At 45.4% G+C, this 24,105-nt stretch overlaps 1 protein-coding gene across 1 annotated transcript in view; it reads left to right on the forward strand.

Annotated features, from left to right (window-relative positions):
* Positions 1 to 14,070: 14,070 nt before the first annotated feature.
* PNPLA1 (patatin like domain 1, omega-hydroxyceramide transacylase) overlaps positions 14,071 to 24,105 on the forward strand; it is a gene marked incomplete at both ends in the record, with an annotated part of 42,509 nt that continues 32,474 nt past the window's right edge. Inside the window, one exon of the mRNA XM_082847493.1 lies at positions 14,071 to 14,413. Within this exon, the coding sequence (XP_082703619.1) occupies positions 14,071 to 14,413 (343 nt within the window). The remainder of the gene's footprint in view (positions 14,414 to 24,105) is intronic.

A 24,105-nucleotide genomic window follows, 5' to 3' on the forward strand; every position in this document is an offset into this window, starting at 1 on the left:
ATTTAGAAAGATACATGCACCCTTGTGTTCACTGCAGCATAATTTACAACAGCCAAGATATGGAAGCAACCTAAGTGTCCATCAATAGATGAATGGATAAAAAAGAATGAAATCTTGCCATTTGTGATAACATAGATGGACCTAGAGGGTATTATGCTAAATGAAGTAAGTCAAACAGAGAAAGACAAATACCATATGATTTCACTTATATGTGGACTCTAAAAACAAAACAAACAAACATAATGAAACAGAAACAGATTCATAGATACAGAGAACAGACTAATGGTTGTGGGGAGGGGGGTTGGGGGATGATGGGTGAAACATAGGTCCATTTTAGGCGGAAACAGGTAAAAGCCGGTGCCGATCTCTGTGCTCTCTCTTCTCCCTTGCTGTTTGTTGCTGGAACATAAACTAGCCAAACCTGACTAATACAGTGAATGAATAATTAATTAAATGAATGAGTGAATTAATAGTGGCAGTGTTGGGAATGGATTAAAGGGGTGGGGACACCCAAGGCAGGAAGTTAGGGGCTGACACTATTGGTTCCCTACCCTCTTCACGCTCTTCTCATTCCTGCTGGCAGAGCCTGCATCCCACTATTGAGATTGAAACTGCCAAATGATGGCTTTCCCAGCCCCCCCTGCAGCTAAAGCATGAATGTGTGACCCAGTGCTGGCTAGTGGACCCCGAGGGAGAGTCTTCTGGGGGGCTTTCTGGAAAGGGCTTTTCTCTCAAATAGAAAGGACAGACTTTCCTCATTGTGTAAGCTACTCCACATTGACTTTTCTGTTACTTGCAGCCTAAAGCACCATAACTGATACAGTATTGATTGCTACAATGTGGCAGGAGCCCATGTGAGAGATGAGGCTTAGTTGAAAGGATAGAGAGGAAAAGATAGAGCTGAGGAAAGCTGGGAAGTAAAATCAATAGGACTCGTGACTGATTGGGTGCAGGGGTTGAGCTGTGTGCTGTGTGGAATAAAAGAGGTTTAAAACCCAGTCACTGATGTCAAGGATCCCAGTGAGAGAGATGCATACTGAATGAAAACACCAACTGCACGAGGTAGCCTATCACGGGCCAATGTGTACTGTAGGAGCTGTGAGGAGGGAGGGATGAGGAGGCAGCACAGGACTTGAAGAATGGCTGGACTTTGGGTTTGGATGGATAAAGAAGATGATGATAGTCTGGGCAGACCCTTCCTAATATATCTTAGACCAAATTTTACAGCTAGTACTTTACAAATTGTCTTAAAACTTTCATTTTTAACTTTGTTTCAACCATTTTCACATAGTAGATGAAAGGCAATAGAGGGACAATCCAGTTCAATACCAGATGTACTTCAAATGTAAGCATCATTTAAAATACGGCTACTTAATACATCATTAGGTAGATACGCTGTAGGTCATTTACCTATTTCCTTGCTCTCAGATGCTATGGGTTTTCAATGCTTGAATACCTAAAATAGTGCTCTCGTGGGACTTCCCTGGTGGTCCAGTGGTTAAGCTGCTGTGCTTCCATTGCAGGGGGCGCAGGTTCGATCCCTGGTCGGGGAACTAAGATCCCGCATGCTGCCACACAGCATGGCCAAAAAATAGGAAAAAGAAAAATTAAAATAGTGCTGTGGTGAGCTCTTTTGGCTAGAGTTTTTCTATGCCTTAGATTATTTCCTGAGGATAAATTTTCAGGAATGGAATAACTCATTCAAAGAAATATTGAAAACAGTGAGCCTCACCCAAGACACAGCTGCTATAATTCTTGATAAATAGCCAGATTGCCCTCCAAAATGCTTCTATCATTGCACATGAGATTTTTGTTTAACATGAAAAATGAAAAACTGGATCACCTGACTCAGGAAGAACTTAGTATGCATTATGGGTATTTTCACCTTGTGAGCCTCGCCCTCAGGACTCTCTTCTTCATCTCAGGTTCCTAATAGTCAGGGTGGGCTGCTCCTGTTCTGAGCTCATATGGTCTGAATACATGGCTTAAGTTGGAGATATAGTTAACTGAGCTAGAAAGCAATATGCTTCCTCATCTTTTCTTGAAACAGAACTCCAACCCTTCATCAAAGAGCTAAACAAAGTAACCATTAAATAGCCAAGTAAATAATTCGACGTGATGACTTGTTTTTAAAAAGTAAACTCTTAGGCTTAAATAATAATTAGGTTTCTTGAGAAATAAATGTTTCTATTCTTTTCTCACTAATCCTGAATTATTTTCAAGCACAGCCTAATCTCATCCTGATCTTGGTCCTCTGATTAGAATGGGCCATACTAATTGGAGTTAGAATTAAAAAGTCCTTGCAGGGCTGATGTAAGGACCTATCTGGCTTCCCAGACCAGCAACCTGTTATACTGGCTGTTGAGTCTACTTAACTCTCAGCCTTGGGCTCAGACCCCCTTAGCCCCCTTCCCCCCACATACAGAGGCTGAGACCACTTTGGGCCCCAGATAGGCAGATAAGAGGGGCTAGCCACGTGAACTAGACTGTCATCTGTCTCCTCCTGAGGGAGAGGATGGTCCTGGGCATTGAGAGAGAAGCACAATCCTAGCAGAGACTGGAAAAGGATGTTCAAAGGGATGGCAGGAGCCTACCTCCCATTTGTAGCCTTTTTTTTTTAGATTCCACATATAAGCGATATCATATATGTCTTTCTCTGTCTGACTTACCTCACTCAGTATGACAATCTCTAGGTCCATCCATGTTGCTGCAAATGGCATTATTTCATCCTTTTTTATGGCCGAGTAATATTCCATTGTATCTATGTACCACATCTTCTTTATCCATTCTTCTGTTGATGGACATTTAGGTTGCTTCCATGTCCTGGCTATTGTAAATAGTGCTTCAATGAACATTGGGGTGTATGTATCTTTTGGAATTATGGTTTTCTCTGGATATATGTCCAGGAGTGGGATTGCTGGATCATATGGTAGCTCTATTTTTAGTTTTCTAGTGAATCTCCATACTGTTCTCCATAGTAGCTGTACCAGTTTACATTCCCACCAACAGTGCAGGAGGGTTTCCTTTTCTCCACACCCTCTCCAGCATTTATTGTTTACCTCCCAGTTTGGCTAGACATCAAATATCTGCATCATTGAAAAAATCACAAGAGTACCTGAACAATGAATTGGCAACCTTTTTCCTAACTACAGGACTAATCAAAACTCAATAGAATAAGTTTCCCTTTACTTCTCTGAATCTCATTTCCCTTCTATAAACTGGGGTTTAAAAACTCTAAAACTCTGGGGCTTACCTGGTGGCACAGTGGTTAAGAATCCTCCTGCCAATGCAGGAGACACAGGTTCGAGCTCTGGTCCGGGAAGATCCCACATGCCACGGAGCAACTAAGCCGATGTGCCACAACTACTGAGCCTGCACTCTAGAGCCCGCGAGCCACAACTACTGAAGCCGGCGTGCCTAGAGCCCGTGCTCCACAACAAGAGAAGCCACCACAATGAGAAGCACCCGCACCGCAACGAAGAGCAGCCCTCGCTCGCTGCAACTAAAGAAAGCCCCGCGCAGTGACAAAGACCCAATGCAGCCCCCAAAAAACCCCCAAAACAAAAAAACCCTCTAACTCTTAGTATTGCTATAAAAACCAAATGAGGTGATAACGTGAAGGTCTCTGAAAACAGATTAAGAAATTATTATTATTCACTTTTTTTCATTAATAATAATGCAGCTAACATCTATATTGCAATTTACAGTTTACAGTAGTTCTTCTCAAACTCTAATGTGCATATGAATCACTTGGGAGTCTTGTTAAAATGTGGATCTTAGGTTCAGTAGGTCTGGGACATGAGATTCTGCTGGTGCTGGTTCACACACCACACTCTGAGTAACAAGGGTTTGCAGCAATTTGCAAACATGAAATTTACTAATAGTCGATTCCTGACAGACTTCAAGTCATCAGTATGAAGCGTTGTTAGTGTATCCCACATGTTATATGATCAAAGCTCAAGGTCTGAACCGATTGCTGAAATAGACACCCATGGTGGCCAAGTAAGTGTTGTCTCAGGTTTGACAAACTGTTCCTGGAAGGCGAGTATCTCAGGAAAAATCCAAGGACAATGGGTCTCTCCTTGTAACCATAGCTTAAGTTAGGGCCCAGAGCTTTGCTCTGATAATTATTTAAACTAAGTTGAGGAAGTGGTGATTTTCATGGGTTTACTGCTTGGCAGGTTCTCTTATACCCCAGTGCTGGGGGATGCTTCCCTCTAAAAACATTTATTCTCTCCTGAAAACAGTTTAAAATATGTTTTTTAAAAACTATTGAAAAGATGATGTAAAATTACCAGTAAGGACCATTTTGAGAAAGGAAGATCCCCACGATCCCACCACACAATGGTTTTTATTGTTATAGTTCCTTTCTAGATGACACATCTTTCTGTACTATATTTCCTTGGTTCTAAAATACCATCAAATTTAAGCCTCAGCATTAATTTAGTAAAAGCTTTTTAGGGGGAAAAAAAAACCACCACAAGAACCTATTAAGAATGCCCATTGATTGAGATATATTCTGATAACGGAAACTTTAAAATGTGGGTTAGAATTATGCCTTAGAGTTGAGGAATATAGTAGGAAAAAAGATATCAATCTATTTTGCTTTGCTATATACCAGGAAGTGTTTTAAATTATTTGATTTTTTGAATCAGAAACACGCTCACCTGGTTCAACATTCAGAGGGTAGAAAAGTTGTCAGTGACTTGTTCCCAAATGTCTACCTCTCTGTCCCCTCCCTAGAGGCCCAGGTGTTTTCAGTCACTTGTTTGCTGGTCAGAGGTATTTTGTGCTTAGAGCTGCAAGTGAAGTCTTCTATTTTTTGCCCCCTTTTTTACATGAATGGCATCATCTCATACTCTTTTTCCAGGATCTTGCTTTTTCACTTAACAAAATATCAAGATTGAGCCACATCATGCCAAGACCATTCTGATTTCTTTTGTTTTGCTAAGATTACATCACAAGCATTTCTCTATCTTTCTATACAATTGCTATAATTATCCTTCTTGATGACTGTTTGGTTTTGTGGGGTGACTGGGCCACAATTTAATAACAACTCCCTGTTGTTGGGCATTTAGGTTGTTTCCAGTGTTTGGTTATGACACGGAACACGTGATGACCATTTAGTCATTCAGCAAGTATTTATTTGACAACCATGAGTTGCCATCCTCCAGTGTACCAGAGTGCCCTCCCCCATGGGGCTGACAGTCACACAGCGGGAGTAGCCAGAGAAATGAATAAGAGCACAGAAGTGTCCCCAATCCCCCAAGGGGCCTCTGAGTATAGTCAGGGATCCCACATGGGGAAAATTGAGATCAAGGTGGCGACAGATCCGCCTACAAGCACTGGCCAGTGTGAATGAATGAGTTGGTTACAGCTTATTCATCAGGCCTGTGAGCATGGTTAACATGCATCCACCTCAGAAACAGATCCAACCCCCAGTGCCGACAATGTCACTGCCCAGGATGCCAGTTACGTGAATTTACAGAGGTGTTAAATAAAGAATTACAATGGTTAATACTTTGTAAGCACTTACCATATACTAGGACCACCCTTTAGGAGGTATTATTTTCCCATACATAAGAAAACTAAGGCACTGAGATGTTAAGTAACTTGGAATCAACATAGCTATGATTTAAACCCAGACCACCCAGGTCCCTGACCACCTACACTGTACTGTCCTGAGGAAGGTCATTGGACTCAACCCTGGGGTACAATTTGTCTTTGTTCTGTGAATGCCGGCCCAATCCCTCTCCCTTCTTAAATCTCAACAAGGATAAACTCGGGGTGCCTTTAATTCCCATTTATCGGATGAGCATTTTCCTAGGTTGAGCCTGGCTTTTCTTCCTCTCCAGAGAATTGCCTACCAGTACCTTTGAGAGGGGAGCTCTCCTCCTCCACTGGGGAGGGGGTGCAGAGCCTCTTTCTACCCTGCAGCCAGACAGTGCAAGGGGACTCAGAGCCTACGTTGGCGCAGACCGCAAGACTCAGACAGCAGGGACCTAGGCGAATCCAATTGGCTCAGACCTGCCCCAACCTTCCATCCCTCTTCCCTCTCATTCCCTGCTTCTCCCAACCACTTCCCCTTGGTTCCCAGACAACTGCCTGCTCCCCCAGACAAAGGCAAGCCTGGATCTCATCAACCAGCACGTTGCTGCAAGCACTGCCCCTTATGCCTTCAGACGCAGCTGCAGAACACATGTAAACAAACTGTCCCAATGATGCCCAGTCTCCTGCCCCATTTCTAATAATTCAATTTCTTCTCCTCTTCACCTCAGAATATTTCAAATGCCAAAACAAATAGCAACTTACAGCAATGGGGACCACCTACAGCAATTCTTCCTTGTTTACTGTAATGGAAGTAACAAGGAAAACAGGAAAGATTGGCAATGAAAACTGGGTTTCCCTCGCACCCTCAAACCCTGGTCCTCCTCAGAAGTAGCCACCGTGAGTAGTTTTGTTTCTGAAATTTTACGTGTATACACATAGGGAATTTTTTTTTCATTTTTGACATAAATGGTAGCATATTTATTCTTTGGATACTTGGGTTTTTTTTTTTAATTTTTATTTTTCCCCTTTACCAATATATCTTGGAGAACTTTCCATATGAACACATCCAGATCTCCCTTATTCTTTTCTATGGCTGCAGAGAATTACATTATGTGGTAAAGGAATATATACCAGAATTAATTTAACTAACTTTCCACTGAGAGATACTTAGGTTACTTCTAGATTTTTGCTATTACAACTGGTGCTGTATTTAACAACCCTGTGCATATATTGGGGTTCTGTGGGGACTCCTGTGGGTATTTCTGCAGGATAAATTCCTACAAGCATTTATTTTAAAACAGATGGTGCCAAACAGCCCACCAGACTGCAGTTTTTCACTAGAGACTGAACAAATAGCTTAGGCTTGATGGTTAAATCATTTAAAATAACCAAGACTCTATTTTATATGAGAGGGCATCTTTATGACTTAAACACACAAGCATATAAACCATAAAGGAAAAGAATGATACATTTTACTACATTAAAATTTTAAACTGCTGTACCATAGAGACATCATAGAAAAGTTAAAAGACAAGCCACAAACTGGGAGAGGATATTTGCAATGCATTCAATGGAGCTATTATTAGTATCAATGTCTACACATTAATAACAGAAGGCAAACGCTGTCCTCACCCCAATGGGGAAAGGCTAAGAATAAGCACTTCAGAGAAGAGGAAGGACAATGAACATATGAAATGACGCCTAGCCTCGTAAATAATCAGGAAAACATCAGTGAAACAACAATAAGATGGTGTCCACACCCTTCTGATTGGCAACATTTAAAAAATCTGGTAATACCAAGAGAAGGGAAGCAATTAGATCTCTTATTGTCTGGGAGCGTAAAATGGCACAACCACTCCAGAGAGCAGTTTGGCAACAACTGGTCAAATTGAAGAAGTGCCCTATTTTCCTATTGTGTGTATTCTTGATGGTCTGGCATTTGGCCTACCTGACTGGGGAGAGACCACCCCTCCCAGGGTTAACCAATTCTTAGTGATAGCAAAGGGCTCAAAGCACACCTTTCATAGCAAAGAAACCAATCCAGAGCCCTTACTCTGAACCACCTCCTTTATCTGGCTGTTATACTCCAGGAAGCAATATTCCTCTGCCCTAATCACCCAGGGCTAGGTTCCAGAAAACTTGAGACCACCTCTATAGTCCAGAGCCTGCTGACACTATTTAAAGCAGCCAGTCCTAAGCTGTTTCTCCGCCCTGCCTTGCCTTTCTTGCAGAAAACACAAACAAGTTTCTGGGCCATGCTTTCCCCTCATCCCGTCTGCCTCCTGACCAAACCTGGTGCTTCCCCATATAGCCCTGCATGGCATGGCAAGCCCTCATGAATCAGGGTGTAAATAATAAAAATTTTCTTTCATTGGCATTAGCTTCTCCATGTCACCACTCAGTTACCTCCATAAATTAAAATCCCATGGCTACAACTGGTATATCCACATTGTGACCTTGAGAAATTCCCATATGATTTAAAGGGAGATGTATAAAAGGGTTCTCACTGTAGCATTGTTGGTTATAGTAAAACAATGGAAACAACCTGAATGTCCATCAGTAAGAGAATAATGAATATGTTGCCCATGGTCTCATAATAGGTTACCAAAGCAGTAACATGGAAAAGACCAGAGCCATGTATCCCAACGCTGAATGAAAACAGCAAATTGCAGAATAAGTCAATGTGTTTGCTTATGTGAAATTTAAAATATTTATAAAACAATACTATATATTGTTTACAAAACATATTCATGTAATAAAAATATAAAAACATGGAAGGGAAAGACTCTCTCCAATCTGGGACATGGTTTTCCCATGGGAGGGAGAGTGGGGGTAAAATTAGGAAAGAGTTTGAAGGAGGTTTCACCTCTACCTATGATGTTTCATTTCTTTAAAACCAAGCAAGTATTTGTCCAAGATGTGATGAAATGTTAAGGTTAGTTCAATCTGTCAGGTAGGTACATGGTTGTTTGCTATTCTATTTTTAGTACTTTACTGTATGATTAAGCTGTTTCATAATGAGAATAAGATGTGATTTAGGCTGCATGAACGATCTCAAGGTCATGTAAAAGGACAACATGACAGGGTGCTAGCAAGCTCTGTCCCCATCTCAAGAGTGTCAAATTTTCTCCTCTCGCCTTGTCTTTTTTTTTTTTAATTACTGACTTTTTAGAAAAGGTATAAACACTTGCACCCCACAGAGGATATACATATATGTTGATCAAGTATACAAAAATTAAGTCACAGACCTCAAAAGTCAAGTGCTATATTAGAGAGCTGTTCAATTAATGAGCAGAACCTCACTTGTTTTTCAGGAGGAATAAGGAAGAGAAAAATATTCTATTCTAACAGAAGTAATAGTTGGTAAACAATTTCTAAAAGGTATAATAAAATTCTTCTGAAATTTTCAGATTGAATTTTTCAGAATTTTTATGAATCAGATTTCAGCTATAATAAACTATACCTTAAAGTATTTCTTTTATTTTTCCTAAAAACAAAGAACTAGTTTTTATTTGTTCGTCTCAAGATGATAATTCTACATTTTACTAGAAATACTGAATAGTCCTTGCATTAGTCCTGAGGTTTTCAGCAGCAAATATCAAATGCACAGTGGCTTCAACAATAAAGGCATTCAATTATCTGATATAACAGGAAGGGTACAAATGGTTTGGGGGTTGGTACAGTTCACTCAACAATCTCCTCAAGGACCCAGACTCTTTCTTTCTCTCTCTTCTGCTATCCTCAGTGAAGTAGCCAGCCTCCAAATTGTCCCTTAAGAATCCCCACTTTCTGGTCACATAGACCAACCCTAGCAAAATGTAGGAGGGGTGTGAATATGGCAGAAGGGATGGTTATCACTTCTCACAGTGTTATAAAAAGACTATGGCTTCCATTGGGGGTTCACACTCTCTATCTCTCTTATTCTCTCTCACTCCCTTGCACATCTCACTCTGGGAAAAGCAAGCTGTCATCTTGTGAGCAGCCCAGTGGAGAGGACCATGTGGTGAGGCACTGAAGCTTTCTATCAATAGCCAGCTAAGAACTGATGCCTACCAGCAACCATGAGAGTGTGTTTGGAAGTGGACTGTTCCACCCCAATGACCCTCGAGATGATTGCAACCCTAGCTGTCAGCTTGACTACAACCTAATGAGAGACCTCGAGCCTGGAATTAATCCATTTCTGGGTTCCTAATGCTTGGAAACTGTGTAAGATCATAAACATTTGTTATTTGAAGGAACTGAATTTTGAGGTAATTTGTGACACGGCCATAGATAACTAATACACTCAGTGTGGCTGCCTGTTTCCCCTGATGGGTACAAGATGGCTGCCGTAGCGCCATCCTCCATGTTCTCACAGGATAGCATCTCAGGCAGGAAGAAAGGAGAATGGGGTGAAAGGGGCTCTCCTTATGTACCCTTCTCCTTTTATCAAGGAGGAAAACCTTTGTTAGGAGCCACCCAGCAGATGCACCCTTACTTCTCATTGGCCAAAACTGGGTCTTATGATGGACTCTAGCTGCAAGGGAGACTTGGAAATCGAGTATCTAACCTTTCAGCTGCTCTGTAGGGAAGTGGGCAAGGAACGGTGGGCCGGGAATGGCTGCTGGGTAGTAACAAATTATCTACCAGCCCTTCTCCCAGTTTCACTTTGTTTTTGTTTCCGATTCTTTTTTTTTGGCCACGTGGCACAGCATGCAGGATCGTGGTTCCCCGACCAGGGATCGAACCTGCAACCCCTGCTTTGGGAGTGCAGAGTCTTAACCACTGGACCGCCAGGAAAGTCCTGTCTTTGTTTTCACCTGGCATCATTTAATTTGCTCCTTCATACTCTGTATTCACAGTAACCGGAAGTTAGGCCTCCCTTAGATTCAGGTTAAACACTATTGGCAAGATTACTCATGTGCGGTGCTGTGACCTTCATACTCTCTCACATCGAGAAACAACCACGTTCTTCACTCAATAAACATTTTACAAGATTTAAGTAAAGCGGGGTGCACCATCAATGAAAAGCTAACCCAGAATCTCAATGCCATCTTTTTCCCTGTGCGATGTGTCCTGAGTGGTCTCACTTATGTTATATTTAGGGAAACTCTAGGTTCTTCTATAAGTTCCTTTTGGGTTGTCTTGTTGGAATTGTGTGTGATAAGCCGTCTCAGTTTCTTGCATGTGATTTCCTCAGAGACTGATGAGTCATATGAGCAGCATTAACTTAGTGTAAAACACCTGAAAGGATTATGAGCCGACTTTAAAAATCAAATGCAGAAAGGTCAGAATGTGATCCTTTCTTTCTTTCTTTCTTTCTTTTTTCTTTTTTTGCGGTACGCGGGCCTCTCACTGTTGCGGCCCCTCCCATCGCGGAGCACAGGCCCCGGACGCGCAGGCGCAGCGGCCATGGCCCAAGGGACCAGCCGCTCCGCGGCACGTGGGATCTTCCCGGACCGGGGCACGAACCCGCGTCCCCTGCATCGGCAGGCGCACTCCCAACCCCTGCACCACCAGGGAAGCCCCGTGATCCTTTCTTGATGGCATCCACTTGGAGTTCTTAGGGCTTTGAGCATAATGTCAGGAACAATAGGAAATGAGAAGAACCTTCTCAATCACTTAACACCAAGGAACTGAATGGGCGAGTCCTGCGGCCCGCCCCCAGCCCTCCTCAGAGGTGTAGAATACTCCACCAGGGTCAGCGCGTGGGAACATGTTAACAGTTCCAGTGGGGCCTTCCTAAGTGCAATCGTGAATTTCTAGTTTGCTTGTGGCCTAATCCAACAGCCAGGCCTGGAGAGCAAGGTGCCAGGGACCGAGTCAGGACACAGTGCTGTCTTTGAAAGGGTGGTGGGTCCCCAGCCTCCTCGAGGCCCTGCAGTCCATGTAGAACAAGTGGCCTTGCCTCCTATTTCACTGGGAATAGCAAGATGACCGGGAAGGAGCATACCTGTCCAAGGTTGTCTTCCTTCAACATGACCCTGTGCCCACCTCCAACTACTCACCCTTCTCTGCTACTCAATGGCAGTGGTCTCTGTCCCTGTCTCTGGAGCCTTCCCTGCCTCTCCTCCAAAACTCCAGTGTCCTGCTGTCATCTCAGACATGTCCTAAAGTAAACTCATACTCTATCCAGTTTTCCCAGCTCTGTCCCAGTTTTCCCAAAACTGCCAAAGGCAGCCCCACCCCTCCCAGCACCCAGGCTAAAAATGAGGCATCAGCCATGACTCATCCTGCCCATCCAACCCGTCCCCAGGTCTTGAGAGTCTCTGAGGCAATGGCTTCATTAACTTATCTTTTGTCAGCCGCCACCCCGGCTTGGCCACCAACATCCATAGGAGGATAGAGCACTATCCTCCTTCCTCATCCTCCAGCCTGTCTCATTGCCCTTCCAAGACTCTCCTGCCTGAGAACTCTCCTAGCTCCCCCTGCATGTTGCAAATGCAAATGCATCTGCTGACCCCATCTTTCTACTCCACCTTTTCTCCCAGGTCCATCTGTTCCAGAAGCCTCGGCCCTTTCTGACCTTTGATAATGAGACACACCACGTGCCAGGCATTTTACAGCTATATTTTAAATTTTACAGTTCCTGTACAGCATAGGCATTATTGTCCCTTTTATAGATGAGGGAAACTGAGGCCTGGAGCAGTTACCACATGTCACACTGCCTATAAATAGCAGAGATGGGCTTCAACCTACGTCTGTCTGTTCCAAGGCCCTTCATCCTGTGTAACTGGCTGCCATCACACCCCTTCCCTCTCTGTAAGGACCTCATGCTGCTCTTGCCACAATACCCTCCCTCCTCCTTCCACCTTCTTCAAACACCCCAACCCAGAGCTCTACCACATAGCTTCTCTGATGGTTCCAGCCCACACCACTCACACTCATCTCTTAACTTTTCTGGCAGGAATCTCAGCCCTGCACAGTTTGGTACTTAATTATAGACTGCCTTGTATGGGTCTCTGGCTATTTCTCATTTGTCTATCTTGTTCCCAATAAGTGTAGGCGTCTGAGTTCGGGGATGGGTCTTCCACTCCCTCCCATCTCCCAGGACCCCCAGCTCAGAGCTGGACAGGACAACCGAATTTCCCAGGAAGGAGGCAGGGTCTCAATGTTGCAAAAGCTGATTGGACTCCACCCAGCCCCACCCCACCCTTCACCCCAGCCAGTCGGTTGCCTCAGATCTTTGTGAACATACGTGAGCCTGCCCCGTGTGCGCATGCGCACACGTACACGCAAGCACAGAGACACGGGCGGGCGCGCGTTTTCTCTGTTGCAGACACATTTAGTTAGGAGTTCCCTTCTCAAACAGAGGTAATATACTTGGAAGTACCTACCTGAGATAGAAAACCCCCTCCTGACCGATCACTGGGTGCTGCCCCCAATGTGAAATTCCAATACGGATCAGTAAGGCGGACAGAGTTGGTGGGAGCTCCCCAGGGCGGGTTCAGCATGGCTATCACATCCTAACAGAGTCTGGAGCTGGACTGGGGATTGGGCAGGGGACTTTGTGTGTCGATTTCAATTCTGATCCTGCCTCTAGGTGGCCTGGGCGGGTGTTGAAGGGAGAGACGTGATCTTGCCACTTTGCCGCTTTGCGACCTCCTCAGGCAGTGAAATCTGCCGATTGTAAGGAAGGCCCTCCTTGCCAGGGCCACGTTGCACAGCTCCAGAGGAGCATGACCAGTGCTCCCTGGAGCTAACCCTGGTCCCCCCGCCACCTCCCTTTGGGCTCCAAATCATCTCTCTTCCCTGACCCAGATGCCCCCATACCTGGCGTCCCAAGCTGTTCATCCTTGGGGTTAAATACTGGCATCTCAGACTTCTCATTTCAAAGTGAGAACAGTGCACAGTATGAAGCCCAAGCAGAATGATCGAGATTCCAGATTGATTTCTTCTGGGACATTTAGGATACAGCATAAAGATTCAGGACTTGGAGAGAGGGCACTGACTAAGAGTTAGTGTGTCAGTCAGTAAAGGGCCAAGAAGAAAAGAAGGTGGGAGCTGGAGAGGCGGTGGTGGGTGGTGCCCCTGAAGCCAAAACTCTTTTCTTTACAACTTTGCTGGTGGCCAGTCCTAACATGTGAATAAAAAAGTGAATAAGCAAAGGGGCACTTATGTAAGAAGAACAAATAAAAATAATTGTGTAACACGTCACACAAAGCCTGGAGAAGGATCCCAGGGAAGGGCATCGCTGTGGAGGCATGGGTGCTGTGAGCCGTGTTTCCCTCTGAAACCAGAGCCAACTTGGCATCCCTGCCCCTGCGGGAAGGGGATACCGTCCTTCTGGTGGGAGGTCAGTTCCTTTACTGCAGTGTGCTGGGGAGGAAGGCGCCATCCCATAACCATCGTTGGAGGTTTTGCAACCAGATGAGTAAACCCTTCAGGGCTGAAGGCTGAGCAGCGCACATGCAGGGCCAGGGCGCTGCTCACCCATCAGCGCTTCCTGCACCTCGTCCTGGGCCTGGGCCCTTTACCAGGCTTTGGGGATGACTACTGACGGAGCTCAACAGGCCCAGGCAGCTGCTGCCTGAGCCACCCATGGGTGTCCCAACCGCCTGGGGAGAGACGGCCACATTCCAGGCTCCGGGCTGGCAGGGAGGCTTGGCAGCGAGTTCCGACAGGAGGGCGGCCCGCGCTTGGGCAGGCCAGCACCCCGGGAGGCCCCAGGCTGGGGAGATGGAAGAACAGGTGTTCAAGGGGGACCCAGATACCCCTCATTCCATCTCCTTCTCGGGCAGTGGATTCCTCTCCTTCTACCAGGCCGGGGTGGTGGACGCCTTTCGGGACCTGGCTCCCCGGCTGCTGGAAACGGCCCATCGCTTTGCTGGGACGTCGGCAGGTGCGGTGATTGCAGCCTTGGCCGTCTGTGGGATTGAAATGGGTAAGGTCTTTGTTCTAGGTTCCCTGGGGAGCCTCTGGAGGGATTCCACAAAGCAGAGCCTGAGGATGGCTTGGGGGTGCTTTGGGGAGCAAAGTCAGGCCTTCTGAGTGGCAGGAAAGGTGGGTCGAGTGGGACAGCATTTGAGGTTGGGGTCTGCTGGGTCCCAGTCTCTGACCCACTGGGTGAGCTTGGAACAGTTTCTCCCTCTCCCTCAACACCCTTACCTGCCATGCCCTTTCCCCCAAGGTCTGGGAGAGGGAAAAGCGGTATCTCTCTCAAACATCCTGGGCTTGGAAGTTATTCCATGACACAGTCATACATTAGGGTGAAGAGCTGCTCCTGCATGGCCTCGTTTAAAATGCAAATATCCTTGCAAAGGACAAACTGGCATGTTCATCATCTTGGTGGGGATGGATTCGTCAGACCAGCTTCCAGGTGGCTAGAGGTGCAAGCCCTGGGGCTGGAGGGATGGCCAGAGGGGCCAGCGGAGGAGGGAAACTGGGAAGGAATATGGGAGATCTCACTTTGCCTCCTGCCCCACTAGTCCAGGGGGCCCAGAGGGAAGGATGGGACCACACACCCAGAGGCAGAAGCACCATCCCGTGTAAGGGGAGTGGGCACATTCCAAGCAGCCCCACACAGCAGGCCCAGACCTGGTCCCAGAGCAGCCCTGGGCTGCCTTGGCTTGGGGAGGGGGTGAGCATTTATTCATTGGCTGCACTACCATTCTGTGCTAGCCTCTGTTCCAGGCACTGGGGACAAAGTCCCTGCCCTCATGGAACAGAAATTCTAGAGAGAGGAGACACATAATAAGCAACCAAAAAGTAGTCTCATGATGTCATATCAGGAAGTGATAAGATCTATGAATAAAATTACAGCAGAAAAGGGTCAGAGAATAAAGTGAGGACTATTTTAGAAAGGGTGTCAGGGAGGCCATTTGGGAGGAGGTGACATTCAAGCAGAGACCTGAGTGAAACGAGAGAACAAGCCATTAGAAGATCAGTAAGGAAAGACTGTTGTAGGTGGAGGACCAGCTGGAGAGCCTGTGGGGTTGGGGAGTGGTGGATGACGAGGAGGGAGGTGGTGGATAAGGCTGGAGGGGCAGGCAGGGGCTAGGTCATGTGGGGCCTCGTAGCCGGAGTATGAGCTCTGATTTCACTCTGGGAGAGTGGGGAGCACAGGCTGCTGGGAGGGAGGCAAAGTGGGGAGGCAGCTAAGAGCACGTGATCCACAGGGATTGGATCTCAGTGCTGGCCCTTCATGATGTGGACCTGGCACAAATTACTGGATGCCTCAGCTTCTGCATCTCTCCAGCTGAGATTCTACTAGTATCTCATTCCCGGGGTTGTTAAAGGGTTAATGGAGCAAGTGAGTGAACTGCTTATCACAGTGCCTGGCACAAGGCAAGCACTTGGTACATGTCAACTGCCTGGTTTGGGTTTTTAAGGAACCCCGGCCCGCCGGGAGTAGTGAGATGGAGGGGACAAGGGAGAAACAAGGATAGCAATAGGGGAAGGTTGTAGGTTGAGACGAGGGATGGGCAGGGCAGGTGCCTGGGCAGTGAGGGTGGTGAGAGGCGGTTGGATTTAGGATACACTTTGAAGGTAGAGCCAATGAGACTTGCTGAAGGGCCAGCTGCAGTGTGTGAAGAAGGGTGTGAGCAGGGCCCCTTCCTGCCTGGGATCTGCGCTGGGTGGGAAGTCTTTGTCTCTGTTTTAAAGAATAATTGTAATGCGCATTCCCTGAGTACCTCTTTTGTGCAAGATATTTTTTTTTCTAATAATTCACAAGTAACAAATTCTTTCTTACTGTACAGAATTCTCAAACAATGCAGAAGTATCTAGAGTTTTTTAAAAAAGCCTCTACTCACCTCCCCCTTGTCCCCAATCCCACTTTCCCTCTTGTAGCAGTGGAAGGGCTCTGCTTGGATCCTTCTAGTTCTTTTTTTTTTTTTTTCGCCAAGACATCTGTGAATGCAGCAGTTAATGTTTCAGTCACACCATGGACCCCACTCCCTGGTCCTGGAGTCACAGAACCCTACCCTTGGAGACACCTGCCTCTGGGAGTCTCTCTCTTTCCAGATACCTGTGTTGCTCACCTGCTCCATCGCTGCCACCCTCCTCATGTCTTTAGTTCAACTTCTTAAAATACACATCGTCTTAATCCTCAGGCATTCGAGGACTTTCAGAATTAATTCAAGTCAATCGATTCAATAAATACTGCCCAAAACTGACTTGGCCAGGCTGTGACCGATGTGGACAGCAGGAGAGAGGAGCTCAGACCCATGAGAAGGACACCTGATGGCCATGTAACCAAGGGCTGGTCCATGTGCTGGGCCACATGCGTGCAATTGGGAGGGAAGGGTGACATGTGTGTGGGACTTGCTCTTTTCACTCAGCAGCATGTTTATAGATTGATCCACGTCACTCCAGTGTACTTCATTCCTTTTAACTGCCATGCAATTTACTACTAACCAGCACTTTCTCTGTATCAGGCACTGTTCTAACTCTTTGGTGTATTAATTCATTCAGTCCTCACAACAACCCTCTGAGGTGAAAACTATTATTATCTCCATTTACAGAGGAGGAAACTGAGTCACAGAAAGCTTAAATAACTTGCCTAATGTGATACAAACAGTACTTGGTAAAGCTGGTGTTTGAACCTAGCCCGGCCTTTAAGCCACTCTGCTTCTTGACAAAGCAGTGTCAGGGGGCGTGGACGCTAGTTGTATGGATACCAGGGTCAGGGAAGCTTCTCTGAGCAGGTGGAATTTGCACACAGACCTGAAGGAGGGGAGGGAGTGAGCCACAAGAATATCTGGGGAGAGCATTCAATGAAGAGGGACACGTGACTTGTATAACATCCTGTCATCAGTTAGAAGCAGAACAAGAACCAGGACTTGGTCTCCTGACTTCCTTCAATCCTCTTTACCTCTTTTACCTCTTTCAGTGTTTATTTCATCAAGACTGTATCACGGTTCATTTAGTCATTCTGTTGATGGACACGGCCAAGTTTTTGTTGTTATAAACAACACTGCAAAGGGCATCCTTGTTTGTGTCTCCCAGGCCCACATGGAATGTTTCCCTAGGGTACACGTCACATGAAATTAACCAGACTTGGCTAAATTACTCTCCAAAGTGGTTGTACCAATTTAACCACTAGCAGCATATATGAGTTCTAATTTCCCCACAATGTCATCAACCTTGGTACTATCAGACTGCAGAGTTTTTTTGTTTTTGTTTTTTTTGGCCGTGCTGCACAGCTTACAGGATCTCAGTACCCCAGCAAGGGATTGAGCCCAGGCCATGGCAGTGAAAGCCCAGAATCCTAACCACTAGGCCACTGGGGAACTCCCAAGACCACAGAGTTTTAAGTCAATCTGATCAATGTGAAATTATATCTCATTTTATTTTGTTATTTAATCTGTACCTCCTGATAACTAGTGATGTTAAGCATCTCTATGTATTTACCGACCACTTGTGTTTCCTCTTCTGTAACTTACCTGCTCATGACCTTTTCCTGTTTTTTCTACCATTATCCTTTTCTCTTCAACTTGTAGATGTTCTTTATATAGTCTGTACATGAGTCATTTGTCAGTTATGGACATTGTAGCTATCTTATCCCATTCCATGACTTGCCTTTTTATTTGACCATGTCTGTTGTTATTCATAAAATTTCAATTTTGATGCAGTCAGGTGTATCAATAAATCTTTTCCACTTACAATTTGTGTTTTTTAAAATCTTTCTTTGTTACAATGACTTCTTCTATATTTTCTTTCAAAAATTTTAAAGTTTTGCTCTTTCATATTTAAGTTCATCCATCTGAAATTTATTTTGTGGCTAGTTTGAGGTAGAAATAGAAGTTTTTAATTGTGATAACGAATTACCCCACACTATTTATAGGCAGCCCTTTCCACACTTGTTTGAAATGTTGCCTCTGGCTTATTCAAGTTCCTAGAATCCCAAGAGTCTTCTCTGGAGTCTCTCTTCTCTTCTTTTGGTGAATTTGTCTATTTCTGCACCAAATCACACTGTTTTGATCACTATAGGCTTATAATAAGGGGTACATCATATATGGCAGTCATCTCCTCCTTTTTCAGTTTCTTCTTCAAATATTGACTATCATTCTTAACCCTCTTTTTCCCCCATGTGAAAAGCTCTATTAGAATTTTGATTAAATTTTATCTTCCCATTTATAATATAGTCTATCTATCTCTCTATTTCTTCTGGACTTTTTTTTTTTTTTTTTTTTTGCCCTTCAATAAAGATCTTGTGTGTCTTTTCTTAGATTTATTAGTTTTTGTTGCTATGGGGAATGAGATTTCTTTTTTCTTTTTTTTTTTTTGGCTGCGTTGGGTCTTCGTTGCTGCACGCGCGCTTTCTCTAGTAGCGGCGAGCAGGGGCTTCTCTTCATTGCAGTGGCTCCTCTCGTTGTGGAGCATGGGCTCTAGGCGTGCAGGCTTCAGTAGTTGTGGCACGTGGGCTCAGTAGTTGTGGCGCACGGCCTTAGTTGCTCCACGGCATGTGGGATCTTCCCAGACCAGGGATCGAACCCTTGTCCCCTGCATGGCGCCACCAGGGAAGTCCCGGGATGTCTTTTTCTATGGCATTTTCTAATGTAATTGACTATTGCTGACATAAAGGAATGTTGATGGTTTTTGCTAAATGATATTGTTTTGAGCAACCTCATGAACATTCTTAATAGTTCTAAAAGTTTCTTGGTAGATTATCTCATACTTTATGTGTAAACAATCATACTATCTGCATATAACTAGAGGTTTGTCTCTTTAAAAACAAATTCTTGAGCTTCCCTGGTGGTGCCGTGGTTAAGAATCCGCCTGCTAATGCCGGGTACATGGGTTCGAGCCCTGGTACGGGAAGATCCCACGTGCTGCAGAGCAAATAAGCCCGTGCGCCACAACTACTGAGCCCTCGTGCCACAGCTACTGAAGCCTGCATGCTTAAAGCCCACGCTCCACAACAAAAGAAGCCACCGCAATGAGAAGCCTGCACACCGCAACGAAGAGTAGCCCCTGCTCGCCGCAACTAGAGAAAGCCCGAGCGCAGCAATGAAGACCCAATGCAGACAAAAATAAATTAATTAAATTAATAAATTAAAAAAAAAATCTTCAACATGTGGCCCGCAGGCCACTCTCCTCCAGGCCATGCCCCCTCCTCTTGTTCCCAGTCTGGGCTTTTCTGTCCTGAGATTGTGTTTTGTTCTGTGGAAGCTTAGGCAGCAGTGGGTCCATCTTCTGGCCATATGTGCCTAGTTCTGTGATAGGGCCAATTTGGGGGCATGTGAAAATGTTTATAAAACACTTAACCCAGTGCCTGGTTTTCATTAAAGATGCATTAGAGAATGAATGTTTGTTCACTCATTTATTCAGCTGAGGAGAGATGGTCTCCCTGACAACCAGCGCAGAGATTCATGATTTCCAATTTGGGGCTAGGAACTTGCCTCAAAACTGCATTTGCATAACTTTGAAAGATAATTTTGTCTTACCAGAGAATGGGCATTCAGTGGACTTAAAACCCCATCCCTACTTAAGCTACTACTTGGCACCTTCCCCCCTATAAAAACTTCACGGCAAGCCAATTATTCATTCATTCATTCATTCAACGAGTGTTTTTTGAGCATATACTGGGTGCTGCAGAGGATACAGAGATATAATACAAGATGAAACTCCACCCATGCCCTCAAGGAGCTTACAGTCTACTCAAACCCCAAGGTAGTAACCAAGTCGTTACAATACAAAGAGTTCCAACTGAATGTTAGAAAATTAAAAGGCAGAGGAGTGCAGGCCGAGGGAGCAGACAGCTCCCATCGTGGAAGGCCTCATGGAAGTGACATCTGAGCTAGTGCTTGAAAGGTGAGTATAAATTTGACGGGTAGAGACAGTTTGAACAGGAGCCTCAGCTTCTAGCCAGGACGCTGCATAACGACAGGACAAAGTCACGTGGTGGGGAAATGTGATGCCTCCAGGGAGTGGTGAAGACTGCAGGTCCCCTGGTGTCAGGGGTTGACGCGAAAGTTTCAGAAAGGCAGCTTTTGACTCGGCAAGGGTTGTCCAAAGTGGGAAAGGGCTATTTTGGAAGCAGGGGAGCACCTGCCCTCCGAGAGGCCCATGGAGAGACTGGGAAACACCTGATTGCTACTGGTGAATCCCCTTCATTTAGCTTGGTGACTGACAGGACCTGTCAACCTGAGGTCTCCAGTCTCCCAGACTGAAACCTACAGTGAGAAGTATTTTTTGTATTGAGACCCAGGGTGAACATAAATCTAAAAGAGAAATTTCATGATAGAAACTTTACCATACTCTATGCTACAATTTTGATATTTTCTTCTAGTCATTGAAGAATTCTTCACTTAGTCAATGGTTCTCAATCTTGCACGTTTGAATCACCTGGGAGCTTTTAAAACGTCCACTGCCCAAGCTTCTCCCCCAAACTAATTAAATCAGGATCTCTGGGGATGGAACCCGGCACCAGTGTTTATTCAACTCCCAGGTGATCCCAGTGTGCAGCCACAGTTAAGCCCCAGCGCACTTTGCAAAACTAAGATGTGCTACCTTCCTGAGACGCCAGGACTGTATGACCTGGCAGTGGAAACGGGTCAGGCATTGCTTATGGAAATCTTTAAAATGCCCACCATAGTCCTGGACTAATGAAAATTCCGTATCTGATTATTAGTGGGATATGTATTTTTCCAGGATAGAGAGAAACAGTTTTCCTACAGTGGCTTTAGACTGGACTAGATTCTGTGAATTCCTCTGGCTGGGTCACAGATGAGGAAGATGGACCTTGGTTCAGGGGCTGGTCCATCCCTTGCCCTTAGCCCAAGTCCACATCCAGTCTGCTTTTCTGAGAAGCCTGTGGAGACCCATGGCTCAGAGCTTCTACTGGCTGTTTTTCTTTTTCTATGGCTTTTAGTATATTCACAAAGTTGTGCATCCAACATCACAATCAGTTATACAACATTTTAATTATCCCCCCGAAGAAACCCCATACCCCTTAGCTGTTAACTTTCAATACCGCCATTCAAGCGCCTGACAGCCATTAATCTACTTTGTGTCTCTGTAGATTTGCCTATTCTGGACAGTTAATATACATGGAATCATACAATATTTGTCCTTTTGTGTCTGGCTTCTTTCACCTAGCATAATATTTTCTAAACTCATCCGTTGTAGCATGGGTCAGTACTTCACTCCTTTTTATTGTCGAATAATATTACCTTGTGTGGATATAATGCGTTTTTAAAATCCATTCATCAGGGAATGTACATTTGGGTTGTTTTTACTTTGGGCTATTATAAATAATGTCATTATGAACATTCATGTACATTTAAAAAACTTTTAAATAACTTTTTTTTTTTTTTGGCCACACCACGTGGCCTGCGAGGTATTAGTTCCCCAACCAGGGATTGAATCCACGCCCCCTGCAGTGGAAGTGCAGAGTTCTAACCACTGGACCACCAGGGATGTCCTTAAATAACTTTTGAAAACGGAAAAATTTCAAACATCTTGGAGAGAATAATATAATGAATCCTCAAGAACCCATCATCTAACTTCAACTCTTATCAACACTTACCAACTGGGTTTCATCTGTATACTCACAACCCTGCTTTGTTTTGTTTTTTTTATATTATTTTGAAATAATTTTAAATCTGCATAGAAGTTGCATGTAGGCTTTGTTTCCTTGCAGGAACATTTTGCAACATGTATCTCTGCAGATAAGGACTGTGAGCCTGAGGAGAAGCCCCGGGGAGTGAGGCTGGTTGGTCTCATGGCACAGAATGGTGCTGGGAAGTACCAGCCTCAGTGGCTGTTCCCCTGCTGGGTGTGGGTAGGACAGGGGACTGAGCTGACTTTTAGCTGAGCTCATCAGGTGACTTTGTTTTGGCCTCTAAAATTAATTGTTTTCCAATACCTCTTACGCTGCCTGCTCAAAAAAGCCAACCCACCAAACTCCCAAACTGCTAAATAAAGTATTAAAAGGGTGGGCCTGATGATGAGGGCTGGGATTGAGAGCTCTTCACGTCCAGGATAGTCTCAGGGTGTGTCATATCTCTGTGCCTTTGCTCACGCTGTTCCCTCTCCCTGGGATGCCATCCCCTTTCTTCTCTCCCTGTGTTGCATCTCCCCATCCTCCAAGGCCCACCGCAGATGTCACCTCCTCTGAGAGTCTCTTGTCATTCCCGTCAGGCACTAAGTCCTTGGTGCTCCCACAGCTCGCTCTCGGAGAGCACTTGACTCAGAGACCAGGATCCCCCTGGGAAAGAGCACTTGTCTAGGAAGCAGGCTGTCTGCATTCTGAGAGCAAAAGTGTCTACAGTCAGATTGTGAGCCTAGCTTGCCACACACATTATTTTCACATGGTCTTTCAGAGTAGGGTTTAGTAAGCAGGGAGGTGGTCTTCAAACCAAAGTTGGTCTGACCCCAACATCCAAACTCTGTCCACCTTCCCTTTCCTCTTGCCCCAGGAATCCATTCAGCAGTGAGTGGCCTTGGACAGGCCACCCTGAGCCTCAGCTCAGCTACTGAGCAGTGGGAGGGAATAATGCCTGCTGAGCCCTCCCGACAGCTGGCTCTGGGATCAGCAGTGGGGTCGGCAGTGGTCCCTGGGAACAAGCTTTGCAAACTCGGATTGATACTGCAGTTGCACTGGTTGGGATAGCAGTGACTCAGCAAGACCTGAGAGCATTGCTCGCTCATGTGGCCTTTGCACTCCAGCCCTCCAAGCCTGGTGTGGTGGCTCCACAGAATTAGGACCCAGGTTCCTTCCATCATGTTGGTCACAGCCCAAGAGGGCTCCCCACCATGCCTGCATTCCAGCTAGTTGGGGAAGGAAAAGGGGGGGCACACTTCTTCCCTCTAAGGGCAGACCCTGAAGGTGACACACATCACGTCACCTCACATCCTATGGATAAGAACTTAGTTACATGACCACACCTGACTGCAAGGGAGGCTGGGAAATGTAGACTTTCTTGTGGGAGGCCATGTGTCCAGCTACAAATTGGAGGTTCAACTGCTAAGGAAGAAGGGGAGAATAGATACTGGGGACAATTAGCAGTCGTTGTCACAATAGCTGTAATTGGATATATGATGATGATGGAAAAACTCTGTCCCTGCTTGGGACCCAGACCTTGACTCCATAACCACCAGGTCAAGTCCAGTGTGTTGGCTGGGAGGGGGCTCAGCTCTGAACCATCAGCAGACTGCCTTCCTGGCGGCTGGCATGTGAGTGCTCCGGTCTTGCTAGGGGTTCTGGGCAGTGCCTCATGGCACCCGCTGTGTCCCCTACCTAGAATGACCTTCTGTTTTTCTCTCCAGAGATAACACCTCTTCCCGACATATCCTCCCATTTTACCCCACTGGATCTCTTTCCATGATCTCGAGTTTACCTATAGAATCTGTCCACCTACTCTAGCACTTGACAGTATACTGTCTTAATTGTTTCAGATGCTGTGTCTCATCCCATCATCTAGATTGGTTGAGCAATCTAACATCTTACGGGTTCCGTGGCTCCCATAAACTTCTGGTCCAACAAGAACTGCCTGATAGACTCCTGACAATTGCTGGCCATTGGCAAGTGTGACACTGAATGTGTCTTTGCAGTTTTTACTTTGGGGTTTACCTGATATGATGAGTAATACTAGAATGTCATAGAAGGAAGGTCAGCGAGTCCAACTC

Source organism: Leucopleurus acutus (assembly GCF_964270905.1).
Source record: "Leucopleurus acutus genome assembly, chromosome: 10".
Classification (NCBI taxonomy): Eukaryota; Metazoa; Chordata; class Mammalia; order Artiodactyla; family Delphinidae; genus Leucopleurus; species Leucopleurus acutus.